At 46.8% G+C, this 25,721-nt stretch overlaps 2 protein-coding genes across 4 annotated transcripts in view; one reads left to right on the top strand and one right to left on the bottom strand.

The window, feature by feature from the left end:
- The first annotated feature begins 6,570 nt into the window (after positions 1-6,570).
- Positions 6,571-25,721, top strand: part of LOC146059640 (4-hydroxyphenylpyruvate dioxygenase) — a 149,003-nt gene continuing 129,852 nt past the window's right edge. The window contains exon 1 of the mRNA XM_083172040.1: positions 6,571-6,689. The gene's annotated coding sequence lies outside the window, so the exon portion shown is untranslated. The remainder of the gene's footprint in view (positions 6,690-25,721) is intronic.
- Positions 20,843-25,721, bottom strand: part of LOC146059639 (myeloperoxidase-like) — a 38,055-nt gene continuing 33,176 nt past the window's right edge. For all 3 annotated transcript variants that reach the window (XM_083172036.1, XM_083172037.1, XM_083172038.1), the window contains 6 exons: positions 25,342-25,502; positions 24,949-25,201; positions 24,637-24,807; positions 24,238-24,475; positions 22,411-22,622; positions 20,843-21,510 (listed from right to left, as the gene is read on the bottom strand). In XM_083172036.1, coding sequence (XP_083028162.1) covers positions 21,494-21,510; positions 22,411-22,622; positions 24,238-24,475; positions 24,637-24,807; positions 24,949-25,201; positions 25,342-25,502 — 1,052 coding nt within the window. In that variant the 3' untranslated portion in view covers positions 20,843-21,493. The remainder of the gene's footprint in view (positions 21,511-22,410; positions 22,623-24,237; positions 24,476-24,636; positions 24,808-24,948; positions 25,202-25,341; positions 25,503-25,721) is intronic.

Here is a 25,721-nt window from a genome sequence, read left to right as displayed (position 1 = left end):
AGAAAAAAATCCTGAGAAAATATTGTATTTTAAGCACCTCCATGGCCACACTGCAACCCAGCACAAAGCAGTGTGTGCTGGGCAGAGGAGAAGAGCTGCAGCTGCTGCTGTCACTTAAGGGGAGGGGGCCTGGGGCCCCCCACTGGGCCCTTCCATCAGACTTTGGCCTGGGTAATTTGTAACCCCTACCCCTTTCTCTAGGCACCCCTGATAATACCACACAGTAATGCCCCTTACACATGACACACATTATTAATGTCCTTATAAACATAATGCCCCTTACACATTATGCCAACCTTTATTAATGCCCTTATACACATGACACACATAATGCCCATTACACATATGTTGCACATTATTAATGCCCTTATACACATGACACACATAATGCCTGTTACACATATGTGGGGAGTTTGACTGGGGCAGTACACCTGTCAAACCGTAATGCAGGTGTCCTAAGGCGAGCTCATGGAGGACAGAAACCTCCCGTGGAGCAGAAGGGTAAAAGCTTGTCTCGAGGGATGACTTTCAAAAGATCGCAGCGAGGGAGTTCGCTTTAGGCTCGCCACGCTTCGGGCTCGGTGGCTCGCTGCGCTCGCCATACTATCTAGAATCAACTCTACGCCAACGTGGATAGTGGAGGTATGAAAAGGTCGGAGGACGCGTACCGCGGCCCTTTGCGGGCTCGCTGTGCTCGCCACGCTTCGGGTTGGCGTTGATAGTGGGGGTGGCGTTAACAGTGGGGGTGAATTTAACATAATAATCACCCATCAGGGTGCCTGCACAATTAAAAATCGGGTCTCATCGCATCGCATCGCCTGCCATTGTAATGGCATGCGAGGCAACGTTATATTTTAGCTACATTTTGGGCGCCCCCCCCCCCCACCATTAGGGGGGGCGCCCCCTGCCACCCATGCAAACCCCCACAATCCCCCGCAGCCTTACCTTTCGCGCTTTCTGTGTGCTGTATGGGGGCGGCCATTTTGTGGTGGTCCTCAGCAGAAGAACGGAGCCGCCGGGACCAGCGAAATAGGTAAGCCTGCGGGAATCCGAAGTAGTCCACAGGGGTACCTGAGGAAGGAAATCCTACTCACCTGGTCCCCGGCGATGACATCGGCATCCTCTCCGGCAGACGCGCTGCTCCCGGCTGGTACCCGCTCTCGGACTGAAGAGGCGCAGAGATGTTTCATCTTCCGCGCCTCTTCTCAGAATGATTCCATTGGCCGCCTAGCGGCCAATCAGGAGCCGAGAAAGTCGGCTTCTGATTGGCCGCTAGGCGGCCAATAGAATCATCCGGAGGAAAGGCGCGGAAGAAGAAAATCTCTGCGTCTCTCCAATCCGAGAGCGGGTACCAGCCGGGAGCATGCCGATGTCGTCGCCGGGGACCAGGTGAGTAGGATTTCCTTCCTCAGGTACCCCTGTGGACTACTTCGGATCCTGGACCCTGGATTCTTCAGCCCAGGAACCCCGGAACCCCGGACCAGCCCCGGAACCAGGACCAAGGCCCCGGAACCGGACTCTTCTGCCCTGGAGCCCCGGAGCCCGGACCCAGGGACCGACCTACGGGCTCAAGGTAGGTAAGTACCAGTGTGTGTGTTATGTGTGTATTAAACTTTTATTTTTCAGGGTGTCAGTGTGTTTTATTTAACTATTTTTTGTACTGTAGAACTACAAGTGCCAGCGGACCCTTTAATGCCCCGCATGCTGGGACTTGTGGTTCTCCAAGTCCCAGCATGCGGGGTAGGCTTGCTGGGACTCATAGTTCTACAGTAGAAAACAATAGTTTATATTCTTTTTTTTTCACTTTACATCAGCCCGATGACCACCGCCCAGGGGCATCGGGGACAGCCCCGGACTTTCAGCATGGGCTGGTAAGTCCTGGAGGGGGGGAACCCTTCTTTGGGGGGCCCCCACTTCCCCAGGACCCCTGCCCATGCTGACCAGCCAGGGGGTTAATGCTTTGGCCGCGGGACCTTATATAATAAGTGTCCCCCGGCTGTGGCATTACCCTGCTGGCTGGTTGGGTCTGGTGCTGGTTCTTAAAATACGGGGGACCCCTAGTCATTTTGTCCCCCGTATTTTGGGACCAGCGCCGGACCTTGAGCCTGGTGCTGGTTTCATTAAATCAAGGGGACCCCTATTTGTCGGGGACCCTGATTTTATGTCACCAGCACCGGCTCAATGAGCCCGGGGCTGGTTATGCTCTGGCTGGTTTTTTTTTTTTATTTATTTGCGCTTTCCTGCAAACGTGCGATTTTCAGACATGAAAATCGCACATTTTCAGGACTAAAGACATCGTACCACCTCGCACCTATTCGCACTATTTGGCATCTCATTAAATATGCGAAAAACTGGCCAATCTTGCGATTTTAAAAAGGGCGAAGTGGTGCGATAAAAAAAATGTGCATTTATCTCATCCCATAGAATGTCACCCTACGTATTGCACATAATATCAAATAGTACAGAGCATTTAAAAAATGTACATTGGTATGAAAATAAAAATAAAAAGGTTGTGGAAGAAGGGTCTGATACTTATGGTCTGAAGTCCCGTTTCACCCAGGGTGGGGAGACGTAGATGGAGTTAGGACAATCCTGGGATCAATCCTTAAGTAGCTGGAGATAGTTGGGGTCCATTGAACCTTGCCGGATTCTTGTTTCACGCTGGAGGATGCTGTTAGAGCCCCTGATGGAGTGTGGGGAGTCCTCAACAATAATGCAGAATTTGTAATCCTAATTTTGCAGGTGGTGGTTCCCAAATTGATATTACAGCTTTAAGGCCCAGGTATTGCAGAGTTGGAGTTGAAAAAGCTGTCAGTTGGACGGCGAAACATGTCAGGGAGCACCTGCTGATTTTAATTGGGCATCTTTGGTCTGACCCCCACCACTCATCTTTACTACAAATATTTGGAGACTGACTACCCCAACTCTGCAATACCTGGGCCTTAAAGCTGTAATATCAATTTGGGAACCACCACCTGCAAAATTAGGATTACAAATTCCGCATTATTGTTGTTGAGGACTCCCCACACTCCATCAGGGGCTCTAACAGCATCCTCCAGCGTGAAACAAGAATCCGGCAAGGTTCAATGGACCCCAACTATCTCCAGCTACTGTTGCACGCCGCCGTCCGGTGCTCTCAGTGCCCGGACGGACGGCGAGTGCGGAGCGCTTCGGCAGTGCGGCTGATGCGGGCCAGCCGCGTTCCAAGCCTCCTTCTGAGGCAGGGCGTCGGGACATTGCTAGGCAACGTCCCCGAACTTCCGCCCGGCCGCAACTCTTGCGCGCGCCTGACGTCACTCAGGCAGCGCGCAGTTTGAATAAGAAGCCGGCGTCTGCTGAGCACAGACGCCGGTTATAGCGTTTCTCCCAGCGTGTTCCTGGCCCTGAGCTCCTTCAGCAGCCCCATCTCCTTGGACCTGTTCCTGGGTATTTCTTTGGCCTGTCCAGCTCGTGGCTCTCTTTCTCCAGCCTGATCCAGGATCTCCTTTCTGCCTGGTTTGGGTGCCCCACAGGGTCACGTAAGTGCTCCAGTGGAGCCTGGTGTTTTCATTGTGGAACTGCCTAGTTCCTGTATCTTTACTGTCTCATTTTTTTCCTGTTCAGTTCCCCTTGGGGGACGCTGGACTAGCCCCTCCGTGGGCTCAGCTCATGTTTGTTATCTTTTCCCTGCTCCCCAGATTCACTCTTGTCCCCTCTTCCATTTTGTCATTTTGCGTAGGCAGGGTTTTCCTATTGCTCTCCCCAGTGTGTGCTTTGGGGATTCGTTTCCTGGTATTCCTCGGTTTTATGGTGATTCCCCATCACATATCCCAGGTGTTTGCGACTGGGTTGCGCTCCCGTCTTTGGCCAGGTGCCGGCAGACAGGGGTTTGTTTCCAGTTAGGCCCTGTAGCCAGTTTATCCTTTTGAGTTACCCCTGGCGATCCCTTATCCCTTGTCCACACATAGACCTAGCTGCATCGGGGTTGGAGCGGGCATAACTCGCTCCTTCGGACGCGGCGGCCACAGGTGAAGCCTAGTTCCCCCAGCGATTTGTCATCTGTCCGGGGTTCTCAACAGAGTCAGCGTAGGTTTCACTGTGGCCGTCCTGACCGGCGGTCCCGGCTGCGGGCTCACGCCTGACTTTCCATTCCCCGCTTCCCATTACCTGTACTCCGGGCCTAACGGCAACCGTAACAGCTACTTAAGGATTGATCCCAGGATTGTCCTAACTCCATCTACGTCTCCCCACCCTGGGTGAAACGGGACTTCAGACCATAAGTATCAGACCCTTCTTCCACAACCTTTTTATTTTTATACCAATGTACATTTTTTAATTGCTCTGTACTATTTGAGGTACTCTTTACCTAGAACGGCGCCCGCGATTGGAATCGCGGGCGTCGGGGGTAAAAAATCGCGGGCATCGCGGGTAAATCGTGGGTACATTAAAATCGGGTGCCCGCGGTGACCGCGATTTTCCCATAGGAATCAATGTTAAAAACGGTGATTGACCGCGATTTTAATGTTAAATGCCTCAATGCCCGCGATTTAGCCATAGGAATCAATGTTAAATGGGCCACAGAGCCCTAATAGTCACCGTGAACTCTGAAATGGCCCCCACAATTGTTAACGCCACCCCACGATCAACGTCAACCCGAAGCGTGGCGAGCGCAGCGAGCCCGCGAGGGGCGGCGGTACGCGTCTTCTGACCTTTTCATGCCCTACTATCCACTAGGGCGTGGAGTGAGAATAGAATAGTGTGGCGAGCGCAGCGAGCCACCGAGGCCCGAAGCGTGGCGAGCGCAGCGAGCCCCGCGAGGGGCCGCGGATACCTTCACAGGTAAACGCATCCCTTCGCGGACTTCAGAGGTGTCCGCGTCGCCACGGACACCTGTGAAGCCCGCGAGGGGACGCGTATAACTGTGAAGGTATCCGCGTCCCCTCGCCACGCTTCGGGCCTCGGTGGCTCGCTGCGCTCGCCACACTATTCTATTCTCACTCCACGCCCTAGTGGATAGTAGGGCATGAAAAGGTCGGAGGACGCGTACCGCCGCCCCTCACGGGCTCGCTGCGCTCGCCACGCTTCGGGTTGACGTTGATCGTGGGGTGGCGTTAACAATTGTGGGGGCCATTTCAGAGTTCACGTTGACTATTAGGGCTCTGTGGCCCATTTAACATTGATTCCTATGTAAAAATCGCGGGCATTGACTAAAATCGCGGTCAATCTGATTTTTAACATTGGTCCCTATGGGAAATCGCGGCCATCGCGGGCATCGCGGGCATCGCGTCGTACCCGATTTTTAGTGCATTCGATGGTTGCGATGGCCGCGATGGGCGCCCTTCTAGGTAAAGAGTACCCTATTTGATATTATGTGCAATACGTTGTGTCTAAATGCTATTATACTATATACCAACCTAGTGCACTGCACAAGTTGATCATTTTTAGAAATACATTTTTTTATGTTGTTATAAATTTGTACCAGGGGATTGACACCGTGACCCTCAAGTAGGAGCAGCTTGACAAACCACCCCAGAAGGCGCCCGATAACTATAGGCCACCAGGCCACAAGTTAACCCTTCCTTTTCCAATAAGTTTAGGCTTAGGCCTCGGTTAGGGTTAAGTTTAGGTTAGTTTGCAGTGAGCATTAGGCTGTGATTAAAGTTAGGATTCTGTAAGTGTTGGGGTTACATTTACGGTTAGGCTTTGGTTAGGAATCGGGTTACATTTGGGGTTAGGCTTTGGTTAGGATTAGGGTTACATTTGGGGTTAGGCTGTGGGTAGTATTTTGTTTAGGTATGCTTACCTCAGAAATGGGAAATCTCATGGTCGAGATGAGGCATTGTGAATGTACCATATCCATATATGTACACGCCCCCTCCCGGCCCCCCGGAAAGGTGGGCAAGTCTCCTGCATGCCCCCCAGAACCCCGTTTCACCCCGGAGCCGCTGGAAATAAATGTCGAAATTCGCGGGTCCATGGGAGGAGGCGGGACTAAAATGATGCAAATTTCGTCATTTTGCATCATTTTAGCCCCGCCCCCTACTCGCGGACCCGCGAATCGCTGTGTTTGCATGGGTTGGGGGTGGGGCTTTGAGTCATCAGGCTTGTCCCCACCCCCGACCAGGAGATCCGGCTGTCCTCTCAGGGCTTCTCCCGGAGAGGCAAATTGCAAAGTCGGCAAGTATGCTATAAACCAGAGTTTTAAAGACCCAATACAATTAAGATAGTCTTTGCTTCAGGCAGCAGTCGGATGTGGATACATAATCCACATAAGTTACAACAGTAACTAACAGTAACACAAACTAAATAAACTGCGCTAGAATAATGACGTTTTATTGTAAAAGAAAACACAAAATATTACATAAACAATATGAAACACACAATTTACATTCACACCTAAAAATACTTTTACACCCAAATCCCGGATCCGACCCGATGTTTGGAACACGGATTCAAGCCAGGTCAGATCCGGGATTTGCACCATTGACACTACGGTGCCGACCCGCAGTGTAAACGGTGGCAGCGCTTGGAGATGACATCATCTGATCGTCACGCTGGGGGCAAGCCCAACGCCAAGGTAAGCTGCTTATTATTCTATGTAACCTTTTAGTTTACTTTCAGTAGTTGCATCTTGTACATAAAAAGGGTTCATCAATAATATTACAAATCTGTTTGTTTTCCAGACGTCTTACACAGACAAGGGGGAGAAGGTAATAAAACAATAAATCATACATAATTATGGTTGCAATTGTTTATTATAATGTAATTCTCTATACTGTAATCCTTATCAGATGCAAACCTTTTAGTATTGACTGAATTACTGCAAATGTGGTTCTGGGCCTCTCTCTGCAACTTTAAAGGCCCCCATCCACTAGTGAGATGTCTCTCAGCAATCAATTGGATGAGTTTTGGTTGCAATATGGGCGGGAACTACAAAGTATTGAAGAAAAAACTGAGGCCCTTTGGGTGACCATAGAAACAGGGGAGAAGGCGATTTTTCGTATAGGGGTGATCTACAGACCACCAGGTCAGGAAGAGGAACTTGACAAGAGCCTATTGCAGGACATCAATAAAATGGCTTTAAAAGGAGAGGTGATAATCATGGGAGACTTTAATCTACCTGATGTAAACTGGGAGCTGCCTGTTGCAAGTTCCACCAGAAGTAGGGACATGCTGAATTCCTTGCAAGGAGCATCCCTCCAGCAATTGGTGAGGGAGCCCACTCGTAAGTACAGTACGCAATATTAGACTTAATACTTACAAATGGTGACAGAATATCTGACATAAATGTGGGTGAAAACCTGGAATCCAGTGACCATCAAGCAGTATGGTTCAAAATAAAGACAGAGACTGACTCATCGCACACAAAAACAAAGGTGTTAGATTTTAGGAAGGCTGATTTTGTAGAGATGGGAAACTCTGTAAGGGATTCTTTGCCAGAGTGGAGGAACTTGGGAGGAGTGCAGGATAAGTGGGAAAAATTAAAAAGTGCAATTCTAAAAGCAACAGAACTTTGTGTCAAAAGAGTTAGGAAAAACACAAGAAAAAGGAAGCCATTGTGGTTTGCAAAAGAAGTAGCAAGTATTGTGAAAGCAAAAAAGTTGGCCTTTAAGAAATTTAAGCAGACGCAGAAGAATGAGGACAAAGAGGTGTATCTTGTTAGACAGAAGGAGGCTAAGAAGGTAATCAGATGTGCAAAAGCACAGGCTGAAGAGAAAATGGCCCAATCAGTGGGTAAAGGGGAGAAAACTTTTTTTAGGTATATAAGTGAAAGGAGAAAAACAAAAAGTGGAATAATAAGACTAAAGACAGAGAGTGGAAGTTTTCTTGAGGAGGACAATGTAATAGCAGATAATATTAATAATTATTTCTGCTCAGTATTCACTGCTGAAAGAGAGGGGAAGGGGACACAATTAAGTTGCAAGTATAGTCAGAAAACTGAGGGAGAAACAAGTACATTTACAGAGGAGAAAGTCCTCACAGAACTCTCAAAACTGAAAGTGGATAAATCAATCAGGCCAGATGGGATACATCCAAGGATACTAAAAGAGCTCAAAGGGGAGCTGGTAAAACCAATAACAGAATTATTCAACCAGTCACTAGCTACTGGAGTAATCCCAGAGGACTGGAAAACAGCGAATGTAGTCCCACTGCACAAAAGTGGAAGCAAAGAAGAGGTAAGCAAATGACACTATAATGGAAACTACTTGAGGAAGAGAGGGATCTAGGTGTCACTATTTCAGGGGACTTAAAGGCAGGTAGGCAATGTAACAAAGCAATGAAGAAGGCAAGTTAGATGCTTGGTTGCATAGGGAGAGGTATCAGCAGTAGAAAGAAAGAAGTAATAATGCCACTGTATAGGTCATTGGTACGACCTCATCTAGAGTATTGTGTTCAGTTCTGGAGGCCATATCTCCAGAAGGATATGAATACATTAGAGACTGTACAAAGAAGGGCAACTAAAATGGTGCATGGCCTACATCACAAAACGTACCAAGAAAGACTAAAAGATCTTAATATGTATACTTTAGAGCAGAGAAGGGAAAGGGGGGACATGATAGAAACTTTCAAATATATCAAGGGTTTTAACAAGGTACAGGCGGGAGACATTCTTCACAGGAAGAGGAGCAGCAGAACACGAGGACATGCACTGAAACTAGAGGGAGGAAGATTCAGGGGAAATTTGAGGAAGAATTACTTCACAGAAAGAGTAGTAGATAAGTGGAATAGCCTCCCATCAGAGGTGGTAGAGGCAAATACAGTAGTACAATTTAAACATGCTTGGGATAGGCATATTGATATCCTTACAAAAAAATAAGGATCAAATATGGTTTGAGGTAACATGTTTAAAAAAGGGGCAGACTAGATGGGCCAAGTGGTTCTTATCTGCCGTCAAATTCTATGTTTCTAACTTCCCTGGGGGACAGGATCTAATATGATACGTTGTATACAGTCCTTTTGCATACAATTTATCTCATGCGATCCTAGGAGGGCTTAACGGGCTGTGACCATAGGTGCCGATTCTGTGGGTGCTTAAGGGCCCGAGCACCCACAATAAATTATGAGCACCCACGGGCCCATGACCTCCCAAGTCCCACTGCCAGGCCACATCTACTTGCTAATTTGCGTCCGCTGCACCCGCACCGCTGAACCTGCTGCCTGGGATAGCAGTATGCCAGGAGGAGTGTGATGCCTAATGAGTGTTCTTTTTGTATACACACTGACCTTTTTTTTATAGTATTAGTCACTATTATGTGTTGTGTATACAGTGTGCAATATTAGCTATTGCTTATTGTATAATAGAGGCAATTTCCCGAGGGGAGTAGAAAGGTTTGCATTTGACGGTAAGAGTCTCTAGTTGGGGGCTGCATGACTTGCCCAGGGACTTTATGTCGGTGCACCACCTGTCGTTAATGTACAGACAGATGCCCCCTCCTTTGGATTTGCCTGAGAGCTCTTTGTCGCGGTCGGCCCTGAAGAGGCCGAAGCCTGACAGAGTCACTGAGGATTCAGCAATATGGTCTTCCAGCCAGGTTTCTGTGAAGCATAGGATGGAGGATCTTGCAGTGGCCGACCTTGCATCTTGTATTAGCAGAGACAGCTCATCCATCTTGTTCGCAAGAGATCTCGTGTTTGATAGCATGATTGCTGGGAGGGCAGATCTATGGCCTCTGCATTTCCACCTGACAGCGACTCCGGCCCGGCAGCCCCTAAATCCAGTCCTCAAACTCGCATGAAAACAAACGGTGGTTCCAGATCTCACAGAATGTGTGTCCTTATATTAAATATAAGTAGCGAAGGAGGAGTAGTTGCAGTCAGGAATCGGGTCCCTCTGTGTCTGGCCGCTGGCTGTATACTGTCTCTGGAGTTCCTGCTAACACCTGTAGGATTAATGCCGCTGCTTCCTCCACCCGTGTCAGTGTGGAGCAGATGAACGCTGATGTCTGAGGGAAGCTCCCATTGGTTTGCTGGGCAGCCAAAAGCACAAGGAGATGCTGATGATGATGCAGAGGGATCCGGAAGTGACTTGATATGATTCATCTCTGCGGCAACGGAAGACTTCTTCCTCTTATTCCGCCATTACAATATTATTTTCAAGTACCCCCAACTGGTCTGCAAAGTACCCCCATGGGTACTAGTACCCCAGGTTGGGAACCACTGGGCTAGATACTTGTTAAGGTGAGTGGATTCTTTAGCCAGGAAATTTCCTTCCTCATCTCAGGGTAATCCTTTTTCTCAGGAAGCTAAGAGAAGGGGTCCGGCTGCATTAGTGCAGTCAGATGATGCAGAAGAATTTTCTTCGGCAGAGGAGGGAGACTTTTTGATGGAAGAGTTAGCGGAACCCACAGTGGAGGAATATGCAGAAAATGAATCTCAGGGTATTGATGCCCTTATTAGAACCGTTAAGCAGACTTTGGATTTATCAGATCCAGAAGTCCTGGTTCCAAGGTCCATTTTCGGGAGGTCTCCAAAGCCGCAGGTATGATTTCCGGGGTCTCCAGAATTAGATAGATTCTTATTGGAGGCCTGGCAGTCACCGGATAAAAAATTCCAGGTGTCCAGGAGATTTAGGGTTTTATATCCCTTTTCTCAGGAATCCAGTAATAAGTGGGAGTCTCCTCCTCCGGTGGATACCTCTGTTTCCAGATTGTCCAAGCGTACCACCCTCCCCATTCCATGGGCTGTGGCACTGAAAGAGGGTCCAGACCGCAGGTTGGAGGCCACTCTAAAATCCCTTTATTCCACTTCTGGGATTTTGCTACGGCCTGCTCTGGCAGGAGCCTGGGTGAGCAAGGCCGTGGAGAAATGGGCAGCTCAGCTTGTGGCAGGTCTTAATAATAATAGGCCCAGGGCGGAGTTGCTGCATTTGGCAGAGTATATTCAGGACGCGGCTGGATATTTGGCAGGTGCAGCCACAGATACGGCAGCTTTGGGAGCCAGGATTTCGACTTCCGCTGTTTTGGCCAGGCATTCGTTATGGCTTCGATCCTGGAAGGCAGAGGCAGAGATTAAAAAAGCAGTTGAATCTCTGCCTTTCAATGGTGACGTTTTGTTTGGACCGGAGATGGACAAATTGATTTCGCAAGCTACCGGTGGTAAATCGATTTTTCTGCCTTCCCTGGCGCCAGTTTCTAGGAGACCCTATGGAGGGCCATCCTTTAGGGCCTTTCGAAGAGTGTCAGGAGGCAGAGGTAGAGGAGCTTTTTCAGCCTTCAGAGGAAAGCGTGGCAGAGGAGCAGCCACATCAGTACCTACAGCTGCTACCTCACGCCGCCAGAAGCAAAAAGCTCCCGACAAGCCCGTGGCATGACAGGCTCCCCGACCAATTGGGAGGTGCCCAGGTGGGGGCAAGGCTGTTGGCTTTTGCGGAGGTATGGCGACAGACTTGCACAGATTTGTGGGCCCAGCAGGTGGTATCAAGAGGATACCAGCTGGAGTTCACAACTTTTCCTCCCAAAATTTTTTTTTTAACAGGTCTTCCGCTACTGGAGTTGAAGCGAGAAGCACTCCAGGCTTCAATCCAGAAACTGTTTAAATCAGGAGTAATTGTAACAGTACCAGTGGATCAAAGAGGACAGGGCTTTTATTCCAACCTTTTTTTGGTGCCCAAGCAGAATGGCACGTTCTGTCCAATCCTGAATTTAAAAGGATTGAACCAATTTATTATTTACCGCAGATTCAAAATGGAATCAGTACGGTCAGTGGTGGCAGGCCTCGAGCCAGGGGAGTTTCTCATGTCAATGGACATAAGAGATGCATACCTTCATGTTCCCATTTGGGAGCCGCATCATCAGTTTCTGCGTTTCGCGGTGCTGGAAGCGCATTTCCAGTTTCGAGCTCTCCCCTTCGGTCTGTCATCTGCTCCTCGGATTTTTACAAAACTGATGGCATGCATGGTCGCGGCATTACGGCGACAGGTAGTTTCAACCATTCCATACCTGGACGATCTTCTCCTCAAGGCTCCGTCCAGGGAGAGATTGATTTCGGATACCTTCCTCAACCATCAGTTTTTGATTCAGCATGGGTGGATAATCAATTTTCCCAAGTCCCAGTTAGAGGCGACTCAGAGACTGTTTTTTCTGGGTCTTCTCTTCGACACAGTACAACAACGTGTGTATCTCCCCGGAGACAAGATTTCGTCCCTCCAAGCCTTGGTGAGTCTGGTTCTGGAAACAAGACATCTTACAGCTCACCTATGCATAAGTTTGTTGGGGAAGATGGTGGCATCTTTCGAAGCCCTTTAGTATGGAAGGTTCCGGTCCAGGACCTTTCAATTGGACATTGTTTCCCAATGGTCGGGGTGTCACCTTCAGATGCACAGGCGCATAAAACTAAAACCACACACAAGACTGTCCTTGATGTGGTGGCTTTGCATGGATCATCTCTTGGAGGGGCGTCGATTTGGTATCACGGACTGGACAATAGTGACGACCAATGCCAGTCCTCGAGGTTGGGGAGCAGTGACTATGGGACAATCGTTTCGGGGCCTTTGGTCACAACAGGAGGCTAAGAGCCATTCGATTGGCAGCGATTCAGGCATCATATCTACTGCACGGGAAAGCAATCCAGATCCAGTCAGAAAATACCACAGCAGTGGCATATCTCAACAGGCAGGGAGGCACCAAGAGTTGAACTGCAATGAGGGAGGTTCGCCCAATTTTTCTTTGGGCAGAGTGCAATGCCTTGAGTCTGTCAGCCGTGTACCTGCCGGGAGTAGAGAATTGGGAGGCAGATTACTTGAGTCAGAATGGGCTCTGAATCCAGAGGTGTTTCATCAGTTGACTCTCAGGTGGGGCATTCCTCAGGTGGACCTGATGGCATCCAGGAGAAACAACAAGCTGCCTCTATATTTTGCTCGATCAAGAGACCCGGCGGCAGTAGCGACTTATGTTTTTTCCGCTCAGTGGCGGTTCAAGCTGGCATATGCTTTCCCACCATTTCCGCTTCTACCTCGGCTTCTCAAACGGATCAAGAACGAATCCGCCATGGTCATTCTAATCGCCCCGGAGTGGTAGAGGAGATCATGGTACACGGATCTGAGACAACTATTAGTAGACGATCCATAGAGGCTCCCGCTGAGAGAAGATCTGCTTCTTCAGGGCTTGTGCATTTACCCAGACTTGCCTCATCTTCATTTAACGGCGTGGTTATTGAGGCCGAATTATTAAAAAGACGAGGTATACCAGCGGTGGCAATTCCGACCATGGTGAGAGCAAGGAAGGAGGTCACGCCAGCACATTACCATCGAATCTGGAAAGTGTATATAATATGGTGTGAAAGACGTCAGTTGCCAAAAGCTGTTTTTTCTTTAGCACGACTTCTTCAGTTTTTACAGTCAGGTTTCACATCAGGCCTAAGTCTAAGTATCTTAAAGGTCCAAGTATCGGCCCTATCGATTTTTTTTTCACAGGCGTTTACCTCTAATTCCTGAAGTCCAGACCTTTTTGAAGGGGGTCCTTTGGCTAAGGCCGCCTTTTTCGGCTCCTAAGGAACCGTGGGAATTTTCTTTGGTTTTATAATTTCTACAGTCAGAACGGTTTGAGCCATTGGAGACTGTAGAATTATGGTATTTGACGTGGAAGACTCTCATGTTATTGGCTTTGGCTCGTAGAGTCTCAGACTTGGATGCTTTGTCTTGCCGCTCGCCCTTTTTGGTTTTTCACGCAGACAGGGCAGAACTAAGGACTCGCCAGGATTATCGGGCGAAGGTGGTATCAGCTTTCCACATCAACGAACCAATTGTGGTACCAGTTTTATCGGGAGAACTGGCATCTCTTGATGTCGTTCGAGCTCTTCGGTTGTATGTCACTCGTATGGATACAATCAGGAAATCGGACTCCTTATTTGTTCTTTACGAAGCAGTAAAAAGAGGTTATCTAGCGTCTAAGGCGACATTAGCACGTTGGATTTGCCTGACTATTCGTGAGGCTTATATATTTTTTTCTCGCTCTATTCCAGCGGTAGTGTCAGCCCACTCCACGAGGTCAGTGGGGACTTCTTGGGCAGCCGCTAAAGGAGTGTCTCTGTCTCAGGTGTGCCGGGCGGCCACCTGGTCAGGGGCTAATACTTTCGTCAGATTTGACAAATTTGATACTCTTGGTAGGCCGGAGGCCAATTTTGGCTGGGCCGTGTTACAGGGAGAGTAGCGCTGTCCCGCCCGTGGGGTTAGCTTTGGTACATCCCCATGGTTAAAGGCAGTGTCCCCTGCTGGATGTGGGAGAAAATAGGAATTTGGTACTCACCGATAATTCCGTTTCTCCTAATTCACTGTGCTTCTGTTAGGAGGATTATTATTATTTCTATTGTTTAGTTGTTAGTCCAGTGTGTATGAATGTAGTATATAACCTCACTGGTGATGGAATTCTGTATATGGCTGTTGGTTATTCTTCTCAGAGATTCCCGGGCCCCTTTCCTCTCGGACACAGTTTTTTCTTAAGACTGCAGTCTGGAGGGGAATGGGAGGGGAAGTAGCCAGCAGTTCAAAAATTCTTTAAGTGCCGGCTCCTCCAGATCACATCCCAATCCCCATGGTTAAAGGCAGTGTCCCCTGTGGATTAGGAGAAACGGAATTATCGGTGCGTACCAAATTCCTATTTTGATCTAGGTGCCACCGACTTAAGGAATTTCTGGAAAAGTACCCTCATTGAAATAAGGGAAAGAGTTACAGCACCTGCCTGAGATGTTACTGTACAATAAGGTCATCACACCTCATGCACGGCCGTGTAGTATATACTTAGATACTTATACATATTTATTTAGGGTATCTTGTATAGTTTACATTTGTAAATAGTTTAAGCAGAATCAGGATGAAACCACTAAACTGTAAATTCATGAGAAGACCGCCATCTTTCCTACGGACGCGCTGCGTGGGATGGGCGCAGGATGTCATTATCGGAAAGCAGACTTTTGTTTTGATTTTTTTCGTGTGTTTTTTCGTTTTTGCGCTCATTGCTGCAAAATGTCACTTAGGATTATGTCTAATTCATACTATCATGGCAGGGGGAGGATATGCGCAGATACTGGGGCAGTGCTTGTTAATGTAAGAGCTCATCGTGTAAGGTGATAATGTTCTATAGCAAATAATTAGGTATTGCTATATGGTGCATTGCGCAGCGCACCCCTATGGTGGTGCAAGGTATAATAAGCGTTGCTGCAATGTGCTGCTATTATGAACTTTCCTATGGTGCATTGCAATCAGTTGATTTCCCCCCTGGTGTCAGTACACATAGAAGCAAGACGCCAAGCTTTCTGGAGTAATTGATTACAACATAATCTCAACCCTTTTTGATCCTTATTTCTTTGTAAGGATATTCATATGCCTATCCCAAGCATGTTTAAATTGTTCTACTGTCTTAGCCTCTACCACCTCTGATGGGAGGCTATTCCACTTATCCCCTACCCTTTCTGTGAAGTAATTTTTTCTAACATTTGTAGTATTACAACACCTGGTGCCAGGTTCCCCAGGCCTGGTGTAGACTATTCAGTGCACACATTGTGCCACGTACATCGTATACAGTATATAGAGGAATTCCATCATACAAGGAATGTTCATTAGAAGTCATATAAAGCTCTGATTTAGAGGGTGGGGAAGGTATTGTAACATGATTCGCCCAAACATCCTGTCATTCATCTCAATGTAGTCACCTTTTGCAGAACATGTCTGATAACTGTGAACAATAGTTTGTTCCCAGTTGTATAACTCTAAGGGGTCACCTAATTCTATGCAAAACCTTCAGAGTTGGGAGCACAGTGCAAGGAGTGATGTTGCAGTGCTATAATGAGTTGTGACGCAGACACATTGTGCACATGGCAGGCAGCTGGCCAGCTTTATTCACACTTCTCGCCTTGTAACGTTGAACTAATGAAAAAAGGGCAACATATGAATAAAACCTAGAACAACAGGGTGACCAGCCCCCTTATGTCATACGTTGTAGGGCTAACCCTTGATGCAGTTACATTGATCAGTCTATTTGGACATATCTCTACCAGCTTTGTGCACCTCTCATTGCTTCTACTTCCCTGCAGAAATCTGCAAGTTCAGTCAGATTACGCGGTGAGTGACGATCCACAGATTTTCTAACAGCTTTCGGACAGGGCTATGACGTAGATATTCACCTTCCTATTTGCAAGCCATGGTGTTGTCTTCATAGCAGTATGGTTAGGGTGGTTGTGCTGGAAGATGACCCACCTGTCCATCTTCAGTGTACCTGCAGAGGAACATAGGCTTACCTCAAGAATGTGGGTGTATTGGCAGCAGCCATCTACTCTTTAATCTTTGCCTGTTGCCCAGTTCCTGCTGTAGGAAAACAACCCCACCACATAATGTTACCACCACCTTGCTACACAGGAGACAATGGGCTCTCATTCGGATTAATAAACTCACCTGTATTGCGCAAATTCACTTATGCACGTGTGCAGGGCTTCTATGCGGGCACCTTCGGAGACTTGCATGGTCTTTGAGGTGCTCGCAAAGGGGAGGGGGGTGTAGGAGGCGAAAAGGGGTGTTCACACGCGATTGCCCCATATTTACTGGGTGTATCCACCAAAACGCTGGGTGCACCCAGGAAAACGCAGAGCATCCCCATGTGAACGTGGGTGGGCACCTGCCTTCTGGGGGTTGGCTGCTGACATCACCAGATGTCAGCTGCCCACCCAGTTCTCGTAGCTGGGCTGACTTAGATTTGCGAGCACTGCAGAAATCATTAGATGGCCCGCACGCAAGCCTGCAAATGGATGTTTATGCAAGTCATCCTTCACAGTGCGGTGGGAACATTCGCCATCCAGCAGGCGGTGGGTATTCGCACACCCTGCGGCGGCTTTACAAGGCTTGCAAAGCAGAAAACTACCGCTGCTTTGCAAGTCAACCAGAATCAGTGCCATAGTGTGTTATGGATTTCTCACCAAACATAGCACTTGGCGTTGAGTCCAGAAGGTTTTGTCCGGGTCTCAACTGACCATATAGCCTCTTCCCACATTGCAAAAAAGAATTGGTATATTCTGATGCCAAGTGCAAACGGGACTGTGGCATTGTTTCTTGCACCAAAACATACAGGCCGGCTTTGTGCAATGATTGTTGTCGAATGCATGGACTGATCAGCCTCAACCATAAAGATTCGTAAGGCAATCAAAATGATGATTGCCCCCTTGGTAGCTTCTCTGCTCATTAGATTTGTTCCGTTTGATTTATTTCTGTCGGTTGGGTATCAATAGATTCCACTGACAATTCTCTATATACAGTACTTTATACCGTGCCCTGAGCACAACCTGAAATGTTTCTTCTCGGGGACTTTATCAGATATTGGTTAGTGTTACTGGCGTATCTTTTATCTTCTCTTTTAAAGCTCAGCTGTCCTTTATTACTCTTTGGAAGCTGATCCGAAGCCCCATCCCATGTATTGCATAATGCTTCATGCACCCATTAATTTCCTCCATGGTTTTTACCCATCGCTAAATTGCACATTTGTTTCCGTTTTACATTGGTCTTTGCATGAGAACAGTAATATAACTTTTACCTTTAGGTGCAGCTTCAAACACTTCATCTTTCATTTGTGGGATCTGAATACATTCATGCCCCTTTCAGACCGCCCTTTAAAAACGGTATATTGCCGATTTTTTACCGTTTTAAACCGGTAATGTGTGCGGTCTGAAAGGTGCAGGACCACTTAACCTGTTAGAAAATCCCGTTTTTTCTAACCGGTTAAAATGCAGGGTCCTACCCGTTTCAGAACCGGTATTTTAGGCTCAAAATCGGTTCTGAAACGGTATTTAGGACCCTGCCAATGAGCTGGGTCCTAAATTCAGCACAGTGAATACTTAATGAGCGCTCATTAAGTATTCACAGCACTGGAGCCCTCCCCCCCCCCCGCGTGTCGACGCCCCCCGCGTGTCGGCGCCCCCCCCCCGTGCCGGTATCTCCGTTGTGGTTCCCGGCACTGCAGCTCAGTATGCTCGGAAAGCACTTATGAAAAAAGTGTCTTTCAGAAAATGGCTGCCCCCATACGAAAGACAGTTTTTTTTAAACATGGTTTCCTATGGGGCAGCCATTTTCTGGAAGACACTTTTTTCATAAGTGCTTTCCGAGCATACTGAGCTGCAGTGCCGGGATCCACAACGGAGGTACCGGCACGGGGTAAGTCGACACGGGGTGGGGGCGCCGACACGCGCGAGGGGGGGGGGAGCTGCACGGAGGGGAGGGCTGACGGCTGCACTGGCTTTGACCCTGTATTTGGAAAGTTTCCAAAAACGGGTCTGCCAGTGTCAAAATATCGGCACTTAAACAGTAATATACCGTTTAAGTGCTGCGGTGTGAAAGGGGTTTTATCTGGCAGACCCGTTTTTGGAAACGTTTCCAAATACAGGGTCAAAGCCAGAGATGCGGTCTGAAAGCAGCATTACTTAGCTTCAACTAAGGGGGAAACAGCAACATGATTCAGTAACATGGCATTTACTTAATATGTAATCCTGGTACGTTCTTTTCTCCTGCTGTACAAATGTAAGGAAATGTTCCCGTGCGGAACCCTTCAGACCTTGCTCCAGATTCTTTTAGCAGGACTAACTGACGCGTTGCTGGACACTGCCCAGAACTGCATGGTACATTCTTTTTGCATGTTGTAATTCATGTCCATTCTCTGTGATCATGTATAGAGGATCTGTGCCTATGGTTAGTACATTGGTTCAGATCTCTGCTGATATGAATAAGCCATGACAAAAAAATAAAAATGCGGCAGTCGATTTGGAGGAGTCAATTTGTGTTTTTTTGGCGAACTTTTTGCGAAAAACGGGCAAAATCCCGTTTTCGCATATTTCATGAGATGCGAAAAACAGCAAAAATTTCAGACTTTTAGAAAGTGCGATTTTAACTCGATTTTAACTCGGCCGGAACTCGCATCCAGATGTTTTCCCATTGAAAAGTATACAATTCACATATTTAATGAGATGGAAATGTGTCTTAAATTCGCCAAAAAAAAAATCAGACCAGGTTCTGATATGCGAGTTGGCCAGAACCCTGCACAGATCACTGAGATCTGTGCATGTTCCTGTGGTAAAAAATGTGTTAGTGTTTTTTTTTTGGAAAAAAAAAAAAATTGTGTGGGGTCCCCCCTCCTGAGCATAACCACCCCTGGGCTCATTGAGCCGGACCAGGTTCCAAAAATACGGGGGACAAAAAGCATAGGGGTCCCCAGTATTTCTGAAACCAGCCCCGGACTCTTGGACCGGCCCTGGTTCCAAAAATACGGGGGGCAACAAATCTGGGGGTCCCCCGTATTTTGAAACCAGCACCGGGTTCCAACAGCCCGCAGTGTCATGCCACAGACGGGGGACACTTTTTAGATAAGGTCCCCCGGCCGAAACATGAGCACCGTGGCTGGTCAGCCTTGGATGGGGTACCTGGAGGAATGGGGACCCCCCCCAATAAAGGCCCCCCCAGGCTTCACCCATCCAGGGCTGTCACCGGCGTCCCTGGCCAGTGGATGCCGGCCTGATAGGGTTAAATCTTTCAATCCTAACATTGCTTTATACAGGAAAACGACAAGTGCTAGCAGACCTCCCCCGCAGGCTGGGACTTGGAGAACCACAAGTCCCAGCATTCGGGCATTAATGGGCCCGCTGAGACCTGTAGTCCACCTGTAAAAAGAATGTTAAAAGAAAACACACGCACAGAGAAGTATAACTTTATTATATACACACACACCTCCCTTTTAAACCAACATCCTTACGATCCAGGATCCAGCGCTAGTCTCCCTTCTACATAGACGGCTCAGCCCGCACTGACAGCGTGCTTAACCGGCTTTCTCCCGTGCAGATAACAGCCTGTGTAGCGCTGACTCCCGGCGCGACACAGGCTGAGAGCGTGATTGGGCAATGCGTCTCCATGACGCATAAAGCCCAAGACGCCGGGAGTCAACGCTACACAGGCTGTTATCTGCACGGGAGAAAGCCGATTCAGCATGCTGTCAGTGCGGGCTGAGCCGTCTATGCAGAAGGGAGACCAGCGCTGGATCCTGGATCGGTAAGTATGTTGGTGTAAAAGTGAGGTGTGTGTATGTAATAAAGTTATACCTCTGTGCGTGTGGTTTATTTTTACAGTTGGACTACAAGTCCCAGAGGGCCCATTAATGCCCCGTATGCTGGGACTTGTGGTTCTCCAAGTCCCAGCCTGCAGGGGAGGTCTGCTGGCACTTGTAGTTCTCCTGTATAAAGCAATGTTAGGGTCAATCCTATCAGGCCGGCACTGGCCAGGGACTCCGGTGACAGCCCCGGGCTTCAGCCCTGGATGGGTGAAGCCTTTATTGGAGGGGTCCTCACTCCAGGTACCCCGTCCAAGGCTGACCAGCTACGGTGCTCATGTTTCGGCCGGGGACCTGATGTAAAAAGTGTCCCCCGGCTGTGGCATGACACTGCGGGCTGTTGGAGCCTGGTGCTGGTTTCAAAATACGGGGACCCCCAGATTTTTTGTCCCCCGTATTTTTGGAACCAGGGCCGGTCCAAGAGTCCGGGACTGGTTTCAGAAATACGGGGGACCCCTACGCTTTTTGTCCCCTGTATTTTTGGAACCAAGTACGGTTCAATGAGCCCGGGGCTGGTTATACCCCACGCATTTTTTTTTTATTTTTTTACAAACACAAAATCGCACATTACCTCAAAATCACACTTTTCTTGCCGGAACACGCACCTCATTAAATATGCGAATCCGCTGCAAAAATGCGATTGAAAAAAGTGCAATAATGGGAGAAAAACTTTTATTGTTTGTGCTGTCCTGGTGTTGCCTAAACAAGGTATAGCCGCTGTATCCTCATTGCATATTGTGGCAATAAAATATGTTAACGAACATGGCAATAATGTGCACATAGACCCATATGGAGATAGTCTACAATTTTATTTAACAGAAGGTACAGAAAAGGTGAATACATTTAATTAGTGCAATGCTTTTCATATGAAGGTCTATTGTCCTTTACTATACACATATATACACACACATACATACACACACACATATATATATATTGGGCGATATGCCGGCACACTCCACTTCAAGCTCCCTTCTGCCCAGGTAAGTCAGGTACAAATACAGGCAGGCAAGCAAACCGCACACATAGGACTTGTCTTCAGCAATAAGTCAGGCATCAGCCAGTTCAAGTGCACTTCAAGTCCTATGTGTGTGGTTTGATTGCATATATATATATATATATATATATATATATATATATATATATATATATATATACACATACATATATATACATATACGGCACTCGCAAATGAAAATAAACCAGGCAGAGTATTGTGCCAACGTTTCAGGACCAAGCGGCCCCTTTATCAAGGTACTATGTAATTTAAAGTAAAACAGCATAAAAAAGTTAAAAATCTAAGCTTCTCTTTGCCGATTTTCCAGGCTAACTATACAGCATGGTGCAGATTAAAGTAGCTATAAAGGTAATCCGTAGCATTTGTCATGAAATAAAGATAAATAAATAACAGAGCACACGTCACGTCAAATAAGATCATAACTTCATTATTCGTCTTCAGCCTCTGGAAATAGAAAACATAAAACAATGTGTTAATTGTATACATTACACACTGTGATTCGATCTATACACAGCGGATTTATATATACGGCCCATTTATCTGTCACCTGATCAATGTCTAGAGATCTAAAGTCATGTTCCCTCGTCTCTGATACTCTTGTTCGTTCTACACTCTACAAATGTGGGGCCTACAGTGTTATACAGAGAAATGTTTTACACAGTACATAGCGTTCAACTGAATGCTGTCTGCTCCCATAGTTTTTTCATGACATACTGTAACCCAATAGTTTATTCCCTAGAATTTAGATCCTTTCTATGCCCATATTAATGAGATTAGTGAGGACAGGATAGGGATGGAACTCTGCATCCACCATTCCAATTCATGGTATGGAAAGAGAGTAGGTCAGAGTGCTCTACTGAGTATGTGCGATGTGGCTGCAGGCACAATGGAACCCTTTGAGAACATAGTGAGGCATTGGGAAAACCGATCGCCCTATCCTGACTATTCTTTCAAATTTATATGAATCCTAACAAAACAATCTGAATGATGGCATCCTTTATATCCACTTGTCTCTAAAGGGGGCAGGTAGTATATGTCCCTTGGGCTGCTGTGGGTAGTGTTTGTCACTGGTGTAAGGGGGTGATTATGGTGGTAAGGGCGGGGCTGTGGGGAGGGTCGGTAGATTGGATAGTATATATCCCTAGATTTAGTGGTACTGTGTCTAGGGGGTCAGGATGTAGGGTGATGAGGGTATTTCCATGGGATAGGGGGAACTGTATGTCTAGGGGGAGTGAGGTTGTTCCTTATGTGACATAACGCACAAGTACCCCAAGTGCCACTCTCCTGGTTTTGCGACCAAATTATATCTGAACCTTCTGATATCTCTAGTTAATCATTTCATACCTGATCCACTCATCCTTCTCCTCCAGGGCTGCAGGTCTAATCTGGGGACGTTGTTGCAACTTATAAAATCTTGTGGGTAACTGTTTGCTACAAAGACGTTTCTGGGGACTTCAGTGATCCTTGTGTTGTCACAGATAATTCTAGACATTGTCACACTTTCAATCGCACTCCGTTGAGCTCGTGTGAAGACTCCGACTCTCTCGTAATAAAATCTGTATTGGAAAAATAAAATTGTGTTCAGTTGAAAAATACAGAAAATGACATAGAAAGTGTCAGGTGCTCCTCCACTAAGGTACGTTCTATAAAGTGATAGGTAGATGCTGATTGTGTGTTAGTGGAAAACATCTCCATTCTTATCACCGCATAATACATCAACCTGTGGTCCTCTGCTCAATCAACAATGAAAGGAATATTATTGAATAAAACTGGACTGTGGCTTGTACGAATATACTTCATATCATTCTGTGACATGAAACGGAGGCTTTGCCCCTTACACATGCTTCTGTATGAACCTGTTCATTCGTTTTTAAAGTCTCAGAACTAACTTGCGATGCGATCTAGTCCAAAGAGTACGTGCTACTTTTGTATCTTGCGATATGATGAGCGCGACTCAAATCGCAAGGTAACATAGCACCGTGTCTGGGCCTTTTCTAAAAAAAAAAAAAAAAAATTGGGTACTCTGCCTTTATAGAATATATATAATGTGTCCAAATTCCTCACCACTTGGGGCCCATGGTCCTGCTCCACCTTTAGCAGACAGTCGCCCGGATTAGATTGAGCTGGTCTCATACTAAGTTACATACATCCCCCCCTACCCCATTGTCTTTCTCCGCTTTTGTTTTACTAGTATATTTTAATTGATATATTCTATTTTTGTGTCATTTTGGCGTTGTTTTTGTAAACTGAAATGTGGCCGATATACAGTAATTAACTAGATCGGCCGCGGGTCCCAATATTGCGTGTACACACTGAACCATATCAGTAAACAATGTTGTTCAGTGATGTCGCTGAGACCTGCAGAACAGCCCGGTTGTTTGGCTATATAGCCAAATTGACCTGCATGTTTAGAAGACATCAACCATCGTTAAATATGTGACAGAGTGCGCAGTGTTAATGATATTGGGTGCACACACTCGAGGATATTGTGAACAATATCGCTCAGAAGGCCCTTTCTGAGCAATATTGTTCACAATGTCCTCTAGTGTGTACGGTGCTTAAGGCATAGAGGGGTTGATTTATTAAACTCGGTGAAGTGATAAAGGGTCTGGTTTTTATCACCGGCCAATCAGCTCCCACCTGTCATTTTTCAAACCAAGCCTGTAACTTCAGTTAGGAGCCGATTGGCCGGTGATAAAAATCAGACACTATCGCTTCCCTGAGCTTAATAAATCTGCCCCAGAGTCACCTACAGTACAGCTTCCAAAGTAAAACTTAGCCTCTAGCTGCCGCCATACTGCAACAATATCTACCTGTCATTATGTTTCAGGTTAGCTGCAGCATTATTTACTTATTACAGTCTCTTATATAGCGCAGCAGATTCCGTTACGCTTTGCGCAGTAAGAATTGTTTATTCTAGTTTAGATCTGTTTTGTGAATTTTTTATGTCCAGTTTAAAATGAACTTGTTGAGCTTGTTGTGGTTTTTATGCTGGTGTTTCGGATAAATACGGTTTTATTCTTATCCTACACTGGGAGACCAACTCCTAAATATGCTGTGTCTATGTTCCATCACGTTGTTGGATTATATATTATGCATTTTTTTTTGTGCGTAATACATTTGAGAACTCAAAAATACCCCAAGACTCCCATTTGTTTTTGTTCTACTTACCGGTCTCCGTTTCGGGTTCTACTGAACTGGTTTCCAATCAAACAGGACAGCAGTTCGCCCACTCTACCATTGGGCAGGAGAGGCTCAGCGACACCTCCCATCCAGATGTCAATATTTTGCGGTGTCCCATATAGAGATATGAATTTCTCTGCTAGTGGCCTATTTTGTAGCACCTGAGCTAGTTGTTCTACATTATTGGGCTCAGATAGTCCACAAAATCTCCTCCATGTGTTGTATCCTGCAGAAATAAGGAGGTGAAGTCATATATTAAAACTGGAATTACAGATAATTATATGAACACATCTGTATTCACTTTATGTATTGAACATATGATTGTCGTTTCCCATGTCTGAATGGACGCACAGACTAGAAACGTTTCTAAACCGGCTCAATAGATACCTGGTAGTCCATGCTCCCGGCCACGCTGCATATTGAGGGCCCCAAGATCAAGACCAATGCGCCTAGACAGCTCAAACAGACGATCGCGGAGCTCATTCACTAAAATTTGGTTCTGTCGGTTCAGCTTTGCCTGATTAGCCATGAGGCCACGAAGAATAGGGTCAACTCCTCCTGCAAGGCCAAAATACTACAAATGTAATAGTATATTGAAGGAGGACCTGATGGAGGACCACATTTGTCGGTCACTTGTGAGAGAGCTAAATACTCAAATAGTGCATCGCTTTATATAACCTACATGTGTTCTACGCTTACCTTCTCTCACGATTCTCCAGGTGTTGAAGAAGGAAAGGTGCAGAGGGATTGGGGGCAAGCTGGGTGAGGTCTGGTAACAATCCACCAATCGATAAATAAATGGCTGGATCATTGTATGGCCTATACGGAATGCCAAGCTGAACACATTGGATACTCCTGGGTTAACGTGATCATTATAACCAGTGTATCGAGGAACCAACTGGGACATTGAAGAACCCAACAGCAGGGGCAGCCAGTCCTTGTAGTTTATTTTCTGGAAGGATATAATGCAAAGTTGAAGACAAATAGTGTGTGTGGGTGGGTGGGTGGGTGGGTGCGTGCGGCTGCTAGAACCTATCTTCAGTAGGAAACTTGACATTGATGCAGCTAACAATACTGCACAACCCATCTCACCTGTGTAATGGCTCCAATGATCTTCCTTGTTTCCTGATAGATTATCTCTCCTGACAAGCTTGGGTTAATGCGATGTAGCTCAGTTGCTATGCGGTTGTGTTCTCTCACAAAGATTGTGTGAAATGCAGTTAGACCTGGCTGCTCACTAACACGGCCGTCCCCTGAGGAGCACAGGACAGATATTTTATTATTACTATATTTGTTTATGTGCAGGATTCCTGTTCCTATTTCAGGGCAAGTGTCTTCACACACAGACACTGAAATCGTGGCAGCCATATTTGTGGTGACATTATCTGCAGGACTGACATGGAAATATATAACCTACAGGTCCATCGAGTGACCTTTTGGTGGTCATTTACTTATTATAATGAACAGGCCCT

The sequence above is a fragment of the Crinia signifera genome, chromosome 2 (genome assembly GCF_055691185.1).
Source record: "Crinia signifera chromosome 2, ASM5569118v1, whole genome shotgun sequence".
Classification (NCBI taxonomy): Eukaryota; Metazoa; Chordata; class Amphibia; order Anura; family Myobatrachidae; genus Crinia; species Crinia signifera.
This window is presented reverse-complemented; position numbering and strand designations above follow the sequence as displayed.